This window comes from Lathyrus oleraceus, chromosome 4 (assembly GCF_024323335.1).
Source record: "Lathyrus oleraceus cultivar Zhongwan6 chromosome 4, CAAS_Psat_ZW6_1.0, whole genome shotgun sequence".
Lineage (NCBI taxonomy): Eukaryota > Viridiplantae > Streptophyta > Magnoliopsida > Fabales > Fabaceae > Lathyrus > Lathyrus oleraceus.
In genome coordinates this window covers 61,354,339-61,375,829 of record NC_066582.1, presented here as the reverse complement: position 1 = coordinate 61,375,829, position 21,491 = coordinate 61,354,339, and the positions used below count along the sequence as shown (strand labels likewise).

General features: G+C 38.7%; 1 protein-coding gene across 1 annotated transcript in view; it reads right to left on the bottom strand.

Annotated features, from left to right (window-relative positions):
- Window positions 1-258: 258 nt before the first annotated feature.
- Window positions 259-21,491, bottom strand: part of LOC127136021 (uncharacterized) — a 37,995-nt gene continuing 16,762 nt past the window's right edge. Inside the window, exon 2 of the mRNA XM_051062628.1 lies at window positions 259-761. Coding sequence (XP_050918585.1) covers window positions 259-761 — 503 coding nt within the window. The remainder of the gene's footprint in view (window positions 762-21,491) is intronic.

The following is a 21,491-nucleotide window of genomic DNA, read 5'->3' as shown; positions in this document are numbered from 1 at the left end:
GGCAAGTTGCATATTAGTAGATCCAAAAATAATGTCATTAACATATGCTTGAACAAGAAGAGTATTATTTCAATGGCGCTTAATAAAAATATTAGTGTCAACCTTTCCCCTTAAGTATCCTTGATTAATAAAAAACTTTCTTAATCGCTCATACCAAGCCTGAGGTGCTTGTTTGAGACCATACAAAACATGTTTTAATTTGAAAACATGATTGGGATACTCGTGATTTTCAAAACTGGGAGGTTGAGCAACATATACCTATTCATTAATGTAACCATTTAGAAACACACTTTTCACGTCCATTTGAAATAATTTGAAAATCTTAGAGCAATCAAAGGCAAGAAGAAGGTGTATGACCTCAAGTCGGGCGACCGGAGCATAAGTTTCCTCATAGTCAACACCCTCATCTTGGTTATACCATTGAGTTACTAGTCGAGCCTTATTTCGGGTTATCACTCCATCTTCATCAAGCTTATTCCTAAAAACCCATCTTGTGCCAATTACTTGATGATATTTTGGACACGGGACAACGTCCCAAACGTCATTCCTTTTAAATTGATTTAGCTCATCTTGCATTTCCACGATCCAATGATCATCAAGTAATGCATCTTTAGCATTTTTAGGCTCAACTTGTGACACAAAAGTGAAGTGATAACAAAAGTTACTTATCTTAAAGCATGTTGTAATGCCTCTTGTGATATCTCCAAGAATATTATCAATAGGGTGATCTTTGGATGTTATCCAAGTCAAAGGAATGTTATCTGTAAGAACAAAAATTGTGATACAAACAGATTCCTTGATTTTGATGATAACAAAGGATGAAACCAAAAATGGCACCCTAACGAAAAGTTTCTAAGTGTGCAGGACTCTGATGACATCATCAGATAGAGTACCAGATCAGAAGTATATTATCAAATGATCAGAAGCTCTGAAGAAGAAACAAGTTCAAGAAAGTCAAACTCTGAACTAAACAACAAGTATCAGAAGCATCTTAACAGGAAGTAAGTCCTAGAACCTCTGACTCTGAACAACGCTTTCTGAAGAATCTATTTAGATCAACATCAGAAGCAAGATTCCAAGGTTCTCCAAAACACAAATACTCTGATTATGGATTTGCTAATCATGAAAGAGTAACGTTGAAGACAAGTAAAGATTTTCAAATGGATTTCCTATTTGAGAAAGAGACGTTAATCTCCAATCTCAATAAAGAAAATACTACTTGTGGTAAGAAGTCATTTCAAGAAGAAAAAGTCATCCTGCATTAGCTAATTATGTGATGGCGTAACTTCATCTCAATATCCACCAGTTTCAACTACTACTTCAACTGATCTATATAAAGGATTGAAAATCAATTTTCAGTAACACAGATACGAGGAAAAATCATACTGAAACATCAACAAGAAAAACACTCTTGCTCTCTATCTTCACGAAGCTTTTGCTTATTACGTGAAAAACTCTTGTTCTTAATTTTGTAATACTTGCTTTCTTAGAAGCACTCTAGTTTACATAAATCCTTCTTCTATTGTTTGTTGATTTCCTCAAGTGACTCTGTGTAGTCTGTATACTTGAGAGGGCTAAGAGATTTTGTATCTTAGACGTTGTTTGTAATCTTTCAAGATTAGTGGATTAAGTCCTTGTTGAAGGCGAAATCACCTTGGCCGGGTGGACTGGAGTAGCTTTGTGTTATAAGCGAACCAATATAAAATCCTTGTGTGATTTTCATTTTGAAAAGCGCTTATTTTTCCAAACAATTCAAACCCCCCCTTTCTTGTTTTTCTCACCTTCAATTGGTATCAGAGCTCCGGCTCTGTTATTGATTTTCTAATCAAACACTTAACCGTGTAGAGAGATCCAGTACGAGAAAAACAATGGCCCACTCAAATGAAAGAGATTCTTACAATGCCAAGCCTCCTGTTTTTGATGGAGAAAAATTTGATTACTGGAAAGATAGAATCGAAAGTTTCTTTCTTGGTTATGACGCTGACCTCTGGGACATTGTCACAGATGGATACACACCTCCAGTCTTAAATGGAGCTGAAGTTCCCAGAAGTAAGATGTCAGAAGATCAGAAACGTGTCTTCAAAAGGCACCACAAGGCCAGAACAATACTTCTAAATGCTATATCATACAACGAATATGAAAAGATCACCAACAGAGAGACAGCCAAAGATATACTTGACTCTCTGAAGATGACCCATGAAGGAAACTCCCAAGTCAAGGAGACGAAGGCTCTGGCGCTTATCCAAAAATATGAAGCCTTCAAAATGGAAGATGACGAAGCTATAGAGGCTATGTTTTCTAGATTTCAAACTCTTATTGCAGGTCTTAAAGTGCTAGACAAAGGATACACGACTGCAGATCATGTTAAGAAGATAGTCAGAAGTCTGCCAAAGAAATGGAGACCTATGGTTACTGCTCTGAAGCTGTCAAAGGATCTGAACAATATCAGCCTTGAAGAACTTGTTAGTTCTCTCAGAAGTCATGAGATAGAACTAGAGGAGGATGAACCTCAGAAAAGGAACAAGTCCGTAGCGCTAAAGTCCAGATCTGAAAGACGGAAACCTGACAGAACCAAAGCTCTCCAGGCAGAAACTGAAGATACTGACGACTCTGAACCTGAAGACTCTGATGATGAAGAAGAGTTGTCCCTACTAACCAGAAGAGTTAAGCAACTCTGGAAAAAGAGGAACAACAACTTCAGAAGACCAAGACCTAGAGGGGATCGATCAGAGTCAACTTCAAAAGGTAAAGCTAACAAAGATATTACCTGTTATGAATGTAAAGAAACAGGTCATTACAGAAATGAATGCCCCAAGTTGAAGAAAGACAACCCTAGGAAAGAAAGCTTCAAGAAAAACACCTTCAGAACAAAGAAAGGACTGATGGCCACCTGGGACGATAGTGAATCTGGATCATCAGAATCTGACTCTGATGAACAGGCCAACGTAGCACTTATGGCTATCACATCCAGCAGCTCAGATGAAGAATCTGAAGAGATATCCTATGCAGCAAAGTTCAGACACCAGTCATGGTACCTGGACTCTGGATGCTCGCGACACATGACGGGAAGAAAGTCTATGTTCCAAAGCCTGGAACTTAAAGATGCTGGATTCGTAGGTTTCGGAGGAGATCAGAAAGGAAGGATCAGAGGCTCCGGAACTATTGGTAATGGTACTCTTCCCTCTATATCTGATGTTCTTTATGTAGAAGGATTAATGCATAACTTGTTATCCATAAGTCAATTAAGTGATAACGGTTATGATGTAATCTTCAATCAAAAAACATGTAAAGCCATTAATCAGAACGATGGCTCTGTCCTTTTCACAGGCAAGAGGAAAAACAACATTTACAAAATAAATCTTTCTGATTTAAAAGATCAAAATGTTAAATGTCTAATGTCAGTTCACGAAGAGCAATGGGTATGGCATAGACGCTTGGGCCACATTAGCATGAGGAAACTTTCTCAGCTAACTAAACTCGAGTTAGTCAGAGGCCTACCTAAACTGAAGTTTTCTTCAGATGCTCTGTGTGAAGCTTGTCAGAAAGGAAAATTTTCAAAAACATCTTTTAAAAAGAAAAATGTTGTTTCTACCTCTAAGCCTCTGGAGCTTCTTCACATTGACTTATTTGGTCCTGTGAAAACAGCATCAGTTAATGGAAAGAAGTATGGACTAGTCATTGTTGATGATTACAGTCGCTGGACATGGGTAAAATTCCTAAAGCACAAGAGTGAGTCTCACTCTGTATTCACCAGTTTCTGTTCCAAAGTGCAAAAAGAATTTGACTCTAAAATTATTAAAGTCAGAAGTGATCATGGTGGAGAATTTGAAAATAAAGATTTTGAAGAATTATTTGATTCTAATGGAATATCCCATGATTTCTCCTGCCCTAGAACTCCACAACAAAATGGAGTTGTAGAGAGGAAGAATAGGACACTCCAAGAGATGGCCAGAACCATGATCAATGAAAATAATGTAGCAAAGCACTTTTGGGCAGAAGCTGTAAATACAGCGTGTTACATTCAGAATAGAATCTCTATAAGACCTATTCTAGAAAAGACTCCCTATGAATTGTGTAAAGGAAGAAAACCCAACATCTCATATTTTCATCCTTTTGGATGCTCTTGTTTTATATTAAATACTAAAGAACATCTGAACAAGTTTGATTCCAAAGCACAGAAAGGTATTATGTTAGGATACTCAGAACGCTCTAAAGGCTATAGAGTATACAACACAGAAACCAAAATTGTGGAGGAATCAATTCATGTCAGATTTGATGATAAGCTTGACCCTGAAAAGTCAAAGCTAGTTGAAAAGTTTGCAGATTTGGAAATCACTCTTGTAGAATCTGAGAAAACTCCAGAAGCAACTGTCACTCAAGACTCTGAAGAAATTAAATCTCCAGAAATTCCAAGGAAAGTTAAAAGTCGTATTAACGTATCTGAAGATTTGATTTTGGGAAACAAAGATGAACCTGTTAGAACCAGATCTACCTTCAGAACTTCTGAAGATATTCCTCTGGGACTAGTGTCTCTGATTGAGCCCACGTCCTGTGATGAAGCTCTTCAAGATAACGATTGGGTGGCAGCCATGCAAGAAGAATTAGATCAATTCTCCAAGAATGATGTCTGGGATCTTGTTCCTAAACCCAGAGGCACTCATGTCATTGGAACCAGATGGGTTTTCAGAAACAAGCTGAACGAGAAAGGAGAAGTTGTCAGAAACAAAGCACGACTGGTAGCTCAAGGTTATAGTCAACAAGAAGGTATTGATTATAATGAAACTTTTGCTCCAGTCGCGAGGTTAGAATCTATTCGTCTTCTTGTATCTTTTGCTATTAATCATTCTATCAAATTATACCAAATGGATGTCAAGAGTGCATTTTTAATGGTTATATTTCAGAAGAAGTGTTTGTCAATCAACCTCCAGGTTTTGAAAATTCAAACTTTCCAGAACATGTTTTTAAACTTAAGAAATCCTTATATGGACTTAAATAAGCTCCCAGAGCTTGGTATGAACGTTTAAGCAATTTTCTTCTGGAACAAAATTTTATCAGAGGGAAAGTTGATTCTACACTCTTCTGTAAAAACCTTAATAATGATCTCATGATATGCCAGATTTATGTTGATGATATTATTTTTGGTTCTGCTAATATCTCTGTTTGCCAAGAATTTTCTAAGTTAGTGCAGGCAGAATTTGAGATGAGTTTAATGCAAGAACTAAAGTTCTTTCTGGGAATTCAAATTAATCAAACTCCAGAAGTCACGTACGTCCATCAAAGTAAATATATTAAAGATGTTCTGAAGAAGTTTGACATGACTGAATGCAACTCTGCAAAAACTCCCATGCACCCAACTTGCATTCTGGAGAAGGAAGAGGTAAGCAACAAGGTTTGTCAGAAGCTCTATCGAGGTATGATAGGCTCTCTCCTCTATCTGACTGCTACTCGTCCTGATATTCTCTTTAGTGTCTGTCTTTGTGCCAGATTCCAATCAGATCCTAGAGAATCTCATTTAACAGCAGTTAAAAGAATTCTTAAGTATCTGAAAGGAACTCCTAACCTGGGCCTGATGTATGAGAAAACATCAGAGTATAGACTCTCGGGTTATTGTGATGCAGATTATGCAGGAGATAGAATAGAACGAAAAAGCACATCTGGGAATTGCCAGCTTCTGGGAAACAATCTAATCTCCTGGGCTAGCAAAAGACAGTCAACTATTGCTCTATCAACTGCAGAAGCAGAATATATCTCAGCGTCACTGTGCACAACTCAGATGCTCTGGATGAAGCATCAGCTAGAAGATCTACAAATCTTTGAGAGTAACATTCCTATCTTTTGTGATAATACTGCTGCTATTTGTTTAAGTAAGAATCCCATTCTACATTCCAGAGCCAAACACATAGAAATAAAACATCATTTTATCAGAGACTATGTTCAGAAAGGGATAGTAACATTGAAGTTCATTGATACAAAACATCAATGGGCAGATATTTTTACTAAGCCTCTAGCTGAAGATAGATTTCTTTTTATCTTAGAACATCTGAACATTAAAAATTGCCCTGAGTGAAATATGGCTCTGAAAATGTAAAATGTGACTCTGATGTAAACATATGTACTTCTGCCTCTGACTCTGATACTTCTACCAAGTTAAGAAGATATCTGAGTTAGAAATCTTCAGAAACCAACCCTTTGGTATTCCTGAAGATCAGATACATCAACACGTGGAACTCCAAACGTCTAACCCTAGAACTTCTAGACAGCTGTCAAAAGAAATCAAAGGTCAGAACGTTTGAAATCTCCTAGAGCAGTGTGCGTACTGTTGGGATTAGACATTCATTTATTAGCTGTAATCATTTTTCCCCCCAAACGTGCTATTTTGATTTTTGTGCTAACGCTGGAATGTGTGTCGTTTTGCATGTGTTTGAACTTAGGGTATAAAAACACTTTCTCTCACTTTTCACACTTATCACTCTCACTCACTCTAAAACCCTAAACCCTCTTTCGAAGCATTCTCTGCAAGTTCTTCTTCAATCTTCATCTTCTTCTTCATGGATGCTCAACAACAAGAAGTTTTTAACTTCTCTCAACAGATGGAATCAAGTTCTAATCCCCAAACCTCAAACACTCAAACACCAACGGTTACTGGCGTCACCATAACCCCTGTTTACAAAGAACCTCACGTTCTTGACCGTGAACGCCACATTAACCTTTCAACCCCCTTTGAAGGTTTGGATGTGTTGTGCGAATCGTTGGTTGATTTCGACAACCTAAGAAGAAATGGCGTTGATGTAACTGGAGAACTGCGTCAACAAGGGTGGGAGAACTATTTCCAAAGGTTGTATGGTCCAATTTACCCACTTCTGGTCAAGGAGTTCTGGAGACATGCAGATGCAGATGACAACTTCATCGTCTCATTTGTTCTGGGAGTGAAGATAGTTATCACAGAAGGATCCATTGCCTCTCTGTTGAATATGGAAAGTAGTGGAGGAAAAAGGATCTACAACATTCCTCCTAGGTCAAAGCGCATAACAGATGTGATAAACCCAACAATCTTCAAACCAAATGTTGAAGGAAACCCATCTAAGAACAAGGAGCTACACCAGAACCTCAGAGTGTGGCTGAAGATTATTCTTGGAACTATCCACCATCGTCCAGCCTCCAACTCTTCTGATTACATTAATGCAGACCAGAAATGCATTTTGTACTGCATCCAGAAAGGTGTGAAGATCAACCTCCCTGCTCTCCTCTTCAGATATCTGAGAGATTCAGTCAGAGAAACCAGGAATAACATGAAGCCCAGATCCTACATTCCTCTGGGAAGATTGCTATCTGACGTCTTCATTGAGCATGGACTGGTAGATGAGCTGGAAAAGACCAAGTTGATGGATGATCTGGCAATTGATGTGGGAACGCCTCTGAATGCCAGAAACCTCAAGAGTATGGGGATAATCAAGAAAATACAAGTCAAGCCAACTCTGGATATATCCTGGGATAGTTTGAAAGATCAGAGGAAGATGCCTCATGGCCTTGCCAGATTCTTCAAGAACGAACCCAGAGACGCTGTTGCCCTCTATCTTCATCGTCTGCTGGAAGAAGGTGTTGATGTCTCTGATTTCAGCCTCGATGACTGTCTGGACTCTGAGGAAGATTTAGTCAGATACAAGAGAGGTATTTCTGAAAAGAAGATAGCACCACCAGCAAAGAAGGCCAGACTTGAAGGAGCTTCTGGAAGCGGATCTTCAGCTCCTCTGCAATTTTCTACTGGTAAGTCTGTTCCTCCTGCTACCTCTGAATTTTTGATGGCTTCCTCTTACCCTCTCTCTTCACAACCCATTTATACCACCTCTGACATTACACCCTCAATCACCAGAACCTCCAAACCTACACCAGTTCTAAATATAGCCCGCACCTTCATACCTCCCTCTAAACCTGCACAAACCCACCAAAGCACTTCATCTTCATCATCCTCAATGCCAGAATCACCACCTTATGTTTCTGTCTCTTCTGACCATGCATTTTCTGACCCTGAATCCCCAACTATAGCCACACTTTACGCTCATAGACTTGCTTCACAACAAACACAAACCACAGAACCTGAAATAACTTCACCACTACAACAAACAACCACCATCCCCTCTGAAACTCAACCCTCTGAAATTCAACCATCTGATCCCCACACCTCTGATATCACCCCACCAAAAATTCCCGCTGCACCTGAAGCAGAATCTGAACCCTTAGACTTAAACCCTCTTTACGCTTCATCCCAATCTTCTGAACCTCAACCTGAACCAGAAATTGAACCAGAACCTCTCACTTTAAATCTCAGCCCTCCAAACTCTCCACCTCACACCTCTGAACCAGAACCTGAACCTGAGCTTTCTAAACCTACCCTTAAGGAAGCCATCTTTATGATTGCAGAGGCTTCAGCTCAAAAGGTTGATTCTCTGGTCACTAACTCTGAAATCAGTGATGATCCTGAATCTGTAAGGACACACTGGAACAGAGTCATTGGCTGGATGACATCTGAGTCCTTTAGGCTGAAGAGCATATCTGAACAAGTCAGAAATGACTACATCAGAAATGCTGAGGCAAGACTCCAGGAGAGACTTGCCAGAGAGGCTGAAGCCAGAAGGCTAGAGGAAGAGCGATTGGCCAAGGAAGCTGAAGAAGAGGCAAAAAGGCTAGAAGAAGAAAGACTTGCTAAGGAAGCTGAAATCCTAAGGGAAAAGGAAGATGAAGCAAAGGCTCTGGCAGATGCAGAAGCACAAGCTGCTGCAGAAGCTGAAGCTCAGCAGGCTCTGACTCTGGGGGAGTCCTCTTCTGTGATTCCTACGGTTCTTCAGACTCTGAAAGAACTCAAGCAAGATCAGAATGAACTCCGGGCCAGAATGGACAAGCAAGATACTGTCAACGAAAACATCCAGAACATGCTTGCTATGCTGCTTCAGAGAATGCCTCCGCCTCCGAACCCTTAGGCACTTAGGATTTATTTTTGCTTGCCTATTGTTTTGCTTTTGTCTTCTTTTGACTCTGATGTTTTTCTTGTTCTTTTGAACCTAATGTTTTGTTTGTTGCCTTTGTGCTTCTATCTATGAATTTTAAGTTTTTCTCTTTATCTATTTTTTTTCTCTTTACTTATTTTTACTATGTCTTTTTGATTGTGACAAAAAGGGGGAGAAAGTAATTATTAGCTCTGATGAAAATATTGTCTAAAACCATCAAGCATTCTGCAACATTTTTTTTTATATATATATAAACAAAATTATCTAACTTGGACTTAAGAAATTGCAGAAAATCTCAGAAACCTCTTTACTTAAGAAACTCTGGTAAGAACTTCAGAACCTCTGAACTCCCTAGTACTATCTCAGGGGGAGCTTCTGTCTATCTGATCTTTTTTTATTCATGTTTCATCTGCTAATTAAAGTTGTTTTGTCATCATCAAAAAGGGGGAGATTGTAAGAACAAAAATTGTGATACAAACAGATTCCTTGATTTTGATGATAACAAAGGATGAAACCAAAAATGGCACCCTAACGAAAAGTTTCTAAGTGTGCAGGACTCTGATGACATCATCAGATAGAGTACCAGATCAGAAGTATATTATCAAATGATCAGAAGCTCTGAAGAAGAAACAAGTTCAAGAAAGTCAAACTCTGAACTAAACAACAAGTATCAGAAGCATCTTAACAGGAAGTAAGTCCTAGAACCTCTGACTCTGAACAACGCTTTCTGAAGAATCTATTTAGATCAACATCAGAAGCAAGATTCCAAGGTTCTCCAAAACACAAATACTCTGATTATGGATTTGCTAATCATGAAAGAGTAACGTTGAAGACAAGTAAAGATTTTCAAATGGATTTCCTATTTGAGAAAGAGACGTTAATCTCCAATCTCAATAAAGAAAATACTACTTGTGGTAAGAAGTCATTTCAAGAAGAAAAAGTCATCCTGCATTAGCTAATTATGTGATGGCGTAACTTCATCTCAATATCCACCAGTTTCAACTACTACTTCAACTGATCTATATAAAGGATTGAAAATCAATTTTCAGTAACACAGATACGAGGAAAAATCATACTGAAACATCAACAAGAAAAACACTCTTGCTCTCTATCTTCACGAAGCTTTTGCTTATTACGTGAAAAACTCTTGTTCTTAATTTTGTAATACTTGCTTTCTTAGAAGCACTCTAGTTTACATAAATCCTTCTTCTATTGTTTGTTGATTTCCTCAAGTGACTCTGTGTAGTCTGTATACTTGAGAGGGCTAAGAGATTTTGTATCTTAGACGTTATTTGTAATCTTTCAAGATTAGTGGATTAAGTCCTTGTTGAAGGCGAAATCACCTTGGCCGGGTGGACTGGAGTAGCTTTGTGTTATAAGCGAACCAGTATAAAATCCTTGTGTGATTTTCATTTTGAAAAGCGCTTATTTTTCCAAACAATTCAAACCCCCCCTTTCTTGTTTTTCTCACCTTCATTATCCACTACAGTCAGACTCTCATTCTTTTCCTCTTCTTGATCATCATCTTCTACTTTCTCATTTTCATCCGTTTGACGTTGATCAATTCCTTTATCGGCTTCCTTGTGAATGTCATGTGAAGACACACCTATATCATGAAAATACATACCTTTCCCAACATTTTTCGGAAAAGACTCATCAAGAGATACATGAACGAGCTCCTCGACAATAGTATCCTCTTGTTATATACCATATATGCCTTACTATATTGTGAGTATCTGAGGAAGATGTAGCGGTGTATTCGTCGCTATATGATCTATTGATTAAATCATAAGCAAGAGATACAATGAAATTTCGAGTCGCCACCGCACTTTTATTTATCCAAAGGATTGGCTAAAAAGCGAACAAAAGCCTAAGAAGTTTTACACGTAGAAAACTAATAAAAAGATCAGAGAGTCTGGGTAAGGGGTAAATTACGCAATGGGAAGGTGTTAGGCACCCACTACGTCCTAGGTACTCCTAGGGAGCCCTTTTCACACTTGTTGTAAAAGATTGTTATTTGTTATGACATAAGGATTGTGCAAACATGATTGGGATGATGAGAAAAGAATATACATTTTTTATTGGGTTTGAACGGATAAACCCGCTGCCTACGTACCTTCCATCAAAGGTAAGGATCAAAACGCCGTAGTTCGGCTAAAAGATTTCCAAAAGTTGGTTGGGTTCAATTTTAAACACAAACCCTAAGGTCTTACGTTATCCATGGGAGAAAACTCAACCTTATACAAACAACAAAGTCCACCATGTGAGAACAGCTTCAACTTGCCAGGGAGGGGTTAACCCTATAATAGGCAAGGAAGACTTACAATTCAATCATTAAAGACAGAAGGTGAGATTAACATCAACCACTAAGATAAATCAAACCTATAGCTCATGTATGAAAAGATTAATAATGGACAAAGCCAAAACAAGTGAATGAGTGAAGTTAATTGATTGTGATTATGAAAATGGAGTCGAAGTATGATTAATATTAATTCAAAGAAGTATTATGAAATGAAGTTTGAAAAAAAGGTCAAGGACTTGAGTCCAGGTTTTTAGATTTGAAAACATGAAGAAGTTTGCACAACACTTATATCAAGTTTGAAAGGTAAAGTGTGAAAAGGTTTAGGACATAATGGGGATGAATGGATGAAGATGGGTAGTAAAACTTCTTAGAAGGTTCACTTCTTGAAATCATATAGAAGATGATTCAAGTGTGTCCTTTGGAATGAGCAATGGATAATAACAAACAAACAAGAAAGAAAAGAAAAGCGGATATCGGATGCCAATCACTGGTCTTATACCAATCTCCTAAAATAAAACTGGATATCAGATGCCACTCAATGGTCTTACACTAATCTCCTCAAAAGAAAACGAAGATGAAATATGGAAGTCAACTGCCAATCTATCTGGACTTAGATTAACTCCACAGATGCTCATAGGAAAAACCAATGCCACATTACTGGGACTTACAATGGATCCTCACATACAAGAACAAAAGCAACACATGATCACAGGAAAGCAAATGCCAACTTACAGGGACTTATAATTGCAACCTCACATAAACAAATCAAACAGATCAAATTATGATCACAGGAAAGCAGATGCCAACTTACAGGGACTTATAACTGCAACCTCACATACAAACAGATAAACCAACTTATGATCACAGGAAAAGCAGATGCCAACTTACAGGGACTTATAATTGCTTCCTCACATACAATCAAACAAACCAAATTGTGATCACAGGACAACAGATGCCAACTTACAGGGACTTATAACTGTATCCTCACAAACAAACAAACAAAGCAACAGAAGATATGAGTGACCAATGAGGTCTTACACTCTATCCTTCCATATCATAGGAGCAAATGCCAAAGCAATGGAGTTACAATTGTCCTCAATGGGTAAGCAACAATGATAGCATCACAAAGACAAATGAGATGATCATGCATTAATGGCAATTGATGATGATAATAAATGTATGAAGCATACAAGCAAACATGTGCATATGAAGCAATCAATCAATCAATGAATATCAAACAGCACACTCTATATCCAAACAAGGAGGCTCATACAAGAGGGTTTGACTATGAAAGTCCACTGTAATAGGTAAATATCGCTCTTAACCTTGCCATTGAGAGGCTAAGGTGAAGCAGATGAAAAGGAGAATGAGGGGTGTGCCTCATTGCTTCTATCCCTGATCAGGGAGAGCATTTAAGAAAGTGTGGGAGCTCAGAAAGATGGAGCTCTTTCCACATTATTGACTCGATAGATCTTGGGTTTTTATCTCAATGCTTCAACCATGTAATGGGAGCAAGGAGAGGACTCACTGAATAGTAGGGGATAGGCTACTTATCCCTTTGATCTACCAATTGCCTTACTTGAAGGACTTTTCCTGCTTGGGACAATTTTAAACACACACAAGCATTGCCTCTTAAGGAGGACTTCAGACAGTTTGCCCGGCCAAATAACAAGTCGGGTCTCCAGACTACATGAAGAAGAAGTAATTATACCTCAAAAGCAATTGCTAAATAGCAAAGCAAGCAAATAAAGCAACTAAAGGGTACCTGAGAAAAATCAAACAAATCAGTTCACAGTTCCACAATTAAATCAGAAAGAAAGGGAACAAACAGTTAACAGTAAACAGATGTGCCAAAGCACAAGACCAAACTCATATGAGTCATATCACCTACAAAACAAAGGTTAGCACATAATATATAACCAAAGCTCAAACAAATTGGCATGGTTTCTTTGAAGCACTATGCTTAACCTGAAACAAATGAACTCAACATAAGTCCAAAAGACCACTAGGGCAAGCCTAGGGTCAAAAACAAATAAGAAATCCAAAACAGCAAACCATATTCAATCAAAATCAAAATCAATCATTTGAGAAGCAAGCACAATTGGATTCAAACTCATATCATGCATCATCATCATTTTATAGACCAAAGAAGGTAAGGCATGGCAAAAGGGAGCACACAAAAGGTCAACAGCAAGACCAACCTCAAAAGCAATCAAAAACAATTCCAAAAATTATGAAATAATTCATACTCAATCACAATCCATAACATAGCATGCATATGAAATTTCAGCTCAATTGGATCATGGGAAGATGGTCAATTAAAATCAGGAAGTCAACACAATTTCAAGTGTGCACAAAGAGGTCAACAAAACATGTGTCATCTTCAAAAAATCATAACAAAATGAAAACAGATGAGAAATGGATGGGATCAACACCATTGCAAAGCTCAAGATGTCTAGTATGCACATGTGAAATTTCATGATCATACAATAAGGCATGAGGATTTACCAAAGGATTTGGCAACATGTATCACATAAAGTCAACAATTGACTAGGCAGGGAAGAAAAATTCCAAACAAATCAGAAATGGCTCAAATAAATCCAGGAAAATTCATACACAAACTAGACATATGAGAGAACAATCATGCAAAATTTCACATTATTTGGAAGCCAGGAAGCATGTGAACAAAAATCATGAATATGCACATCATTGGTGTGACACAAATTGTCACACCCTACTTCAAAAATTCATGTCTCACTAACCACATATGATAAATGCACAAACTTTACATCAAAATGAAGATGGATGAGTGTAGAATAACCACAAAAAATTTCAGAATCATTGGATGCAACATCATTATTTCACAAGGGTTTTGGCAAAAGGTATCAAATAGGCATACATGTTAAGAACCCTAAAGCCAACTAAAATCCAGCCAACCAAAAATTCAATAAAAATCATGATAAAAAAGTAGACATTTAACAGGACACAATGCAAAAAATTCCATGATTTTTGGAGTTGAAACGAGTGAAATATGAATTTGGAAAGATGGTGAACAAATTGTAGCAACATGAGCAACATAACATGAAATGGTGGTCAAACAAGGTTGACCAATGGCAATGTGGTAAATACCCGCCTCATTAAGCAAAACGCAGAGTTTCAGCAAGGGCCACGAAATGTTGTGATTGGCTGTTGCCCAATGGAATAGTGAACAAGCAGAACAAAATAAACCAAGTAACCAATCGTGTTTCTGGAAAAAATGGCTAGGGTTTTGCTTCATCAACAGCATGTGTTCATGGTTTATCAACGTCAAAAATGAATTTCCAACAAACATCACATAAGCAGCATGGCAATAATAGAGGAATGTTCATGCAGCATCAAACATTAGCAAACAACACAGTTCATGCAAATTCTGGAAACTAACTAGGGTTTATCATGTAACAGTATGATCTTCATCATCTTCATATAATCAAAAATTTCGAAATGCCCAGAATCAAAAATCAAACACACCAATGGGATCAGCAAACCTCAGGCATGCATATTCTAACAATAGTTTTCATTGAATCAACAACATCCAAGCAAATCGATGGAAAACAAATTCAAGCATAAAAATGAAATCCATATTTCTCACAGCATAGTTGATCATTTTCAATGGTTCAAGGTTCATTGGAATCAGCATCAAGAAATCTACCCTAAACATAGCATGATTTTTGAAATAGAGAGGGTCGAGATCTTACTTGATTTTGAAGAAAAGTGTGGAGCAGGTGTTGTTTTGATGATGCAGGCAAAAACAGATGAACACAATGCTTTGAGATAATGAATGCTTGAAGTTATTTGGCTCAGCAAAGCTTGGAATTCTTCAAATCTCGTTTCACCATTGTTGGAGCTTGAGGAAAACAGAACAAGAGGCTGCACTTCAGTTGAGGTTTGATGATGCAAAATGCTTCCAAAGGTTGTCCAAGTGATGAAGGAAGCAAGAATGGCTCGTGGTCTTTGAAGCTTTGAGCAGAAAAATTCAAATCGAGCAAAATGCAAAATGAGAGAAAAGAGTTTTTCTGTGCTTGGAGGCTGTGATTCTAGGGTTGGTTTGTGCAGAAAATTCACTTATATACCACTGTTTAGCATCACTTAATGACATGCTAAACTTGCTTAACTTAAAGAAACCAATTTGCATTTTTGCTAACCTTGCACAAGTGGATATGGAGGTGTGGTGTTGTACACGAATTTGGGCTTCAAAACAGGCTGCCAATGACCCTTATTTCTGCTGTTTTGTGTCTGTTCATGAAATGCTAAACATTGTTTTTACTTATGAAGCCATTTGCAAAAAATTACCAAGTTTGCACCTTTGGCCAAAATGGTGGTATGATAGTAGCATGAGCACAAATTTGGGCTTGGAACATGTTGCAAATAGCCTTCCAAACAATTCCCAATTGGCCAAATGTGTTGAAAACCTTTAATTTGAAAAGTCAACATTTGGTCAAACTTGAATTTTAAATGGAACAAGTCAAAAAATGCCATTTTGATTGGCAAGGTTTTGGTTCATGAAATTTATATTTTTGGAAAGAGGAGGTGAAATGTGGTTTGTAGGAAAAAACCCCACCAAATTTGGCCTTGTGGTTCATGAGATATGGCTTGTTGAAGTTCACAAATTTTTGAAATTGAATTGATCATATCTTGACAACCATACATGGGATTTGAGAGTTCTTGGACTTTTTGAAAATGGGAGAACAAGATCTTCAACTTTCATGTTGGGCAAAAATTCATTTGAAGCTTGTATCATGATGTAAGTTTAAGATCAAGAAGTTTCCATTTTTGGCAGTTGAAATTACAGGTCCACTTTCTATTTTGGGAAATTTCTGATTTTACTTCAAATTCTTCCATGATGAGGTTTGACATGATAGATGAGGCTTATATAAGCATGAATGAGCTCCTTCAAATCAATTCTATCCATCAAATCACTGATTAAATCCATAGTTGACCAAGTTTGACTTTTCTAGGGTTTTGGATGATTGAAGCACTTCTGCTGAATTCCAAACCCTGATTCCTTGAGAACTTGACTTCAAATGATGTCCCAAGTCATATGAACTCTTGATTATTGATCATGGTGCCCAAATTCTGCAAGAATGGCCACCATCCACTGCTTTGACTGACTGTTGACTGTCTTTGACCTAATTACTGATGATTGCTTCAACTGCAAGCAACAAGGTTAGAATGACAATATTTTTGTACTTTTTGGTTAGTAAACATATGAAAGGCAAAGATATACAAATGCAAAGTATGCTTGGTGATCAAGAATCAACTCACAAGGCAACCTACCCACTAGGAGGAAAACTAGGGCATGCAGTGATCCTTGAGGCCATGATATGATATGATATGGGCCATGAGGGATCTTAGGGCCCAAAATTGGGGTCTTACAGATGCCCCTATTTAAGGTCATTCTAGCCGGAGAAGTGAAGTTTAGAAATCTTCATCTCGACGCGGTAGAATGGGCTTAAATAACAGTAATGAGACAAATTTTGGTCCCTAAGAGACCTCATGATGTAAATGTATGCATGCAAAAGACACAAATTCTGTGGGGAATATGATTCACACAGAAGAAAAGACGATCCATCGGAGTAATACACTCACCAGGAACAGAGACTCTAACAAGACTCTAGTTGGGGATAAACAAAACTGATACAGCGTGAACAAGACACGACTCTGATTAGGAAATACAGAAAACAGACTGGAGAACTCACTGGGGAGTGAAGGACTCACACTGGGGAAAAGAATTCCAAAGGAAAATAAATCCATTGGAGAGACACAAGCTGACTCCTGGGGAGAAGCAACAGAAAACTTCATTGAGGAAGCGCCAAACAAATAAGATGTTACCAGGCATAAGGGTAACAAAAAAACAGGAAAATCTGACTCCACAGGGGGACCGAGGTCATAATAGGGAGCAGAAAAGAGGGAACACCAAGGATACCGGTTACTGGGTATATAATAGGTGACCGACCAAAGCGTGAATTGGATTTCACTTCCAAAACACTCATCATCCTGAAGAGAGCTAGAAAAGCAAACTTGCTTATAGGATGGATATTCGATTCTACAAAGAATACGAATCTTACCCTGAGGGGAAAGCAACAAAGGATTGACCCAAGAGTGGACGAGACATATTATTCATTACCGGCAGACCGTGAATAATATACTTAAAAGGAAAATTATCCTGAACCGGTTACTGGGTTGTTTATAGGATAAAATCCGAAATCGTGAATTGGTTTTCACTTCCAAAACACTCATCATCCGAAAGGAGGGCTTGAAAAAGCAAATCGACTTACAGGATGGGCATTCGAATCCACAACGGGAAAACGAATCTTACTCAACTGGGGACACAAACCCAAAGAGTGCATGAGATACAATATCCATTACCGGCAGACCGTGGATAAGAATACTCGCATGAGATATATTATCTATTACCGTCAGAACGTAGATAATAAACTCGCATGGTAAGAAGTTAACACCAGAGATACCGGTTACTGGGTATATAATAGGTGATCTACCGAAACGTGAATTGGTTTTCACTTCCAAAACACTCATCATCCAAAACACAAACTGGTTAAAGGATGGATATTCGATTCTACAAAGAATACGAATCTTGCTCAGTTGGGGAAAATCAACAAAGGATTCCAACTAAAGAGCGCATGAGATATATTATTCATTACCGGCAGACCGTGAATAATACACTCGAAAGGAAAAGACACCAGAGATACCGGTTACTGGGTATATAATAGGTGACTAACCACAAAAGAGAGACAATCGATACCAAGCATCCGGGTAAACGAAAGACAACTCAAAGGGATAAATTGCAAGCATCCGGCAATTATCCAACAACAAGAATATTCGACTCCACAAAAGGGAAATAACGAATCTTACTCGACCGGGGAAACGCAAAAGGCTTCGACTGAAGAGTGCATGAGACATATTATTCATTACCGGCAGACCGTGAATAATATACTCGCATGGAAGATTATCCACAACCGGTTACTGGGTTAATAAAGGATAAATCAACCGAAAAGAAAGGTATCGGGATACCAAACTAGGTATATAATGATGACCAATCAAAAGGGAGCAACAGACATTACCAACAAAAGGTAAATGAAAGGCGATCTGCTGAGGATAATTTGCAAGCATCCGACAATTATCCACAGGGACTAGCTGGGGATACATTGGTATACAACCAATGATCCGGGGAACAAATCACTAGCAAACGGTGAAAGGACCCACTGGGGATAAAATTGCTAGCATACGACAATTATCCACAAAAGACTTGCTAGGGATATAAGTGCTGATCTGAGCAACTTATCCAAGCAAAAGGAAAATCAACATCAAAGACTTAGATGAAGATAACCACAAAATTAGGGTTTACATCTACCGAATACGGGGTAGAAGACCAAAAACTCCGCGTGGGGATAGAACAAATCACAAATCCGCACGGGAAACCAAAATAGGGTTTATAACAAACCACAAACTGCTGAAGAGCAAGAAAATAGGGTTTACAACTACCGGGTAGGGTAGAAAACCAAAAGAACTCTGGCTGGAGAATAAAAGGTATATAACCACGAATTTTGTCAAGAAAGCCAGGAAAAGATAGGACTTATAACTACCAATTATGAGGGTAGAGGCCCAAAAACATTCCGCTGGGGAACAACCCACTGGGAAGTACAAGATATTTAACAAATAGCCAATTCGGGAATGATCCGAAAAGACAGACTGAATCAAGACACGTCCTAATGAGGATGTAACTCAAATAGGAAAATCCATCCCAATATATGTGTTGGGAGGAAACGGAAGAAACCGTCATCCACGAGGATATATCTCAGTGGGGAACTGCAGAAGGAAAGACAACATTTTCTGCTTATGGGGTTGACTCTATATGGAGAGATTTAAAACACCTGACATCTGCTTGGGGAGATCTATAAAGAGATCTATATCACCCGAAAGCAGGGAACACGACAAACAAAAGATATATGGCGAAAAATGCAACATGAATATCTGAATGTTTTATGAATATGCATGAATATGCGTGATTTATGTTTGATGAATGCTGACAAAACAGACAATTCTAACACAAACAGGTTCAGGAACCAAACGTCCGGTATTATACTTCCAGGGGAAAAACCAGCTGGAGAGCCAATCTGCGGAGATCTACATGCTGTAAAGCAAAGATCTGCGGGTACTGCTGAAGAAGCAGAGGATCAGAGATATCAGGAAACAACCCAATCAGGGTACAGAAAGTCACAACGGGCGAAGCAGCCACCAAGACGAATCTGTAGGGGAACAAGAGAAGTCCCAAAGTATATCTGCAGGGGATCCCAGTGTCAACTGAGAAACAAAAGTGCATAGCACGAACTGCTGTAGAAGCAAATCCACATAACTCCGCTGGGGAACAACCCACTGAGGGAGAATGATATTATCCGAATAGAATCTAACTGCCTGAGCAACTCTACTGGGGAAAAACCAGCTGGAGAGCCACTCTCTTGGGGAACAAACCACTGAGGGAGGACAGATAAAACAAATAGATTCTGCAACGAACCACTCCACTCGGGGAGAATATACATAGCAAACTGATCACAGCAAGTAGATTCTGCAATATAAGCCACTCTACTGGGGATCACAAACAGTCAGGAAATCAATCCACTCACTGGAGGCCAAAGCCATCATCCAACCATACTGGGGGTTGAAAGGAGTATTCAGCAGGCGAAAACTGCCACAACAAACACTCTGCAGACTAATGCTGAGGAAAAGATGGATGAAACATTGGGATGTTAACCCGAACAATCATCGAGTAGGAAAATAAATCCTGCTCTGCTGAAGAGAAAAACTCTGATGGAGAGATAGCAACAATTCCGCAGACGACTTCGCCGGGGAAAAGGTAAAGTACCGGGTATCAAACCACTGACTTACCGAGTCTTCAAAAAGAAAACAATTGTGCTGAGGAAACAGACGATTCCGCTGGCAACTGCACTGGGAAGAGTGATAACAACTCTGCTTGCGACTCTGGTGGGGATATCAACAACAGCTCTACTCGCGACTCCGAGGGGAGTATCAGTCAATGGTTATACTCATGACTGCGCTGAGGAGACAAATAAAGTCTGGGAATGCGACCCACTGGAGAAAGTGACGGGGCACCAAGGTGACAGACCATCAACCGCCGAAACTTCACAATAAAACACCCATGCTGGGGAAGAACTGCTGCTGGAGAGAACGAAGTCTTCAACAACACTCTATTTGTGACTGTACTGGGGAACAACCCCAACAACAACTCTTTCTGAGGAACAACCTCAACAAAGATCTGGAGAAAGAAGATACCACCAAACCAGGAATATGAACAAATGTCTTACCTGTTGGAGATCATGCCACCCTCGGGAGAGCACTGAGATATTCTTGAGTATCCTTTCAATCTTGTGAATGTTCACTTTGTTTAAAACAAAATTTGAAAAATTTGATTTGTTTAAAACAATGACATTTTATCAATTTAAAACATGCAAAACATTTGTTGAATTGAAACAAATAAGAGTGCAAATAATTGGATAAAAAGCTCAAATTGATTTGATAGAATGGTAGCCTGCAAATGGCAAGACTCCATAGATCTGTACAAATTTGAAATCAGTGATATATATTGGAAGAGGGCTACATTGAACATAATGATCCTTTCTCTACCAATTTGAATCTCGATGTATCCGAAGCTTCGGTTGACGACGAATCGAGAATCTTCTGACGAAATGACGACTGATGAACAGAAAGTCTTGTCAGGATGCAGTTACTTGCCAAATCCCTAATTTTTGCCTAGATTGCCCCAGGGTGAGGTACTTAATCTAGCGGGATGCAAATATTCTTTTTTTTCAAGTCTCTAATTTTTGCCTGGATTACCCTTGCGGGTTCTCCACCGAGACGCTCATTTTTGCCTAAGCCGCCCTTTTGGGTTTTCAACTTAGCGATCTATTCTGTTTTTTCATTATTTTTTCATTTGCATATACTTTTTTTTTCTAGGCAAAGTATCTCTTAACTGCATCTGAATTCACAGGACGAGTGAAATCCTCCCCATCCATTGTTGTAAGCATCAAAGCTCCGCCTGAAAAGGCTCTCTTAACAACATATGGACCCTCGTAGTTTGGAGTCCACTTGCCCCTGGAATCGGGCGCGAAAGACAA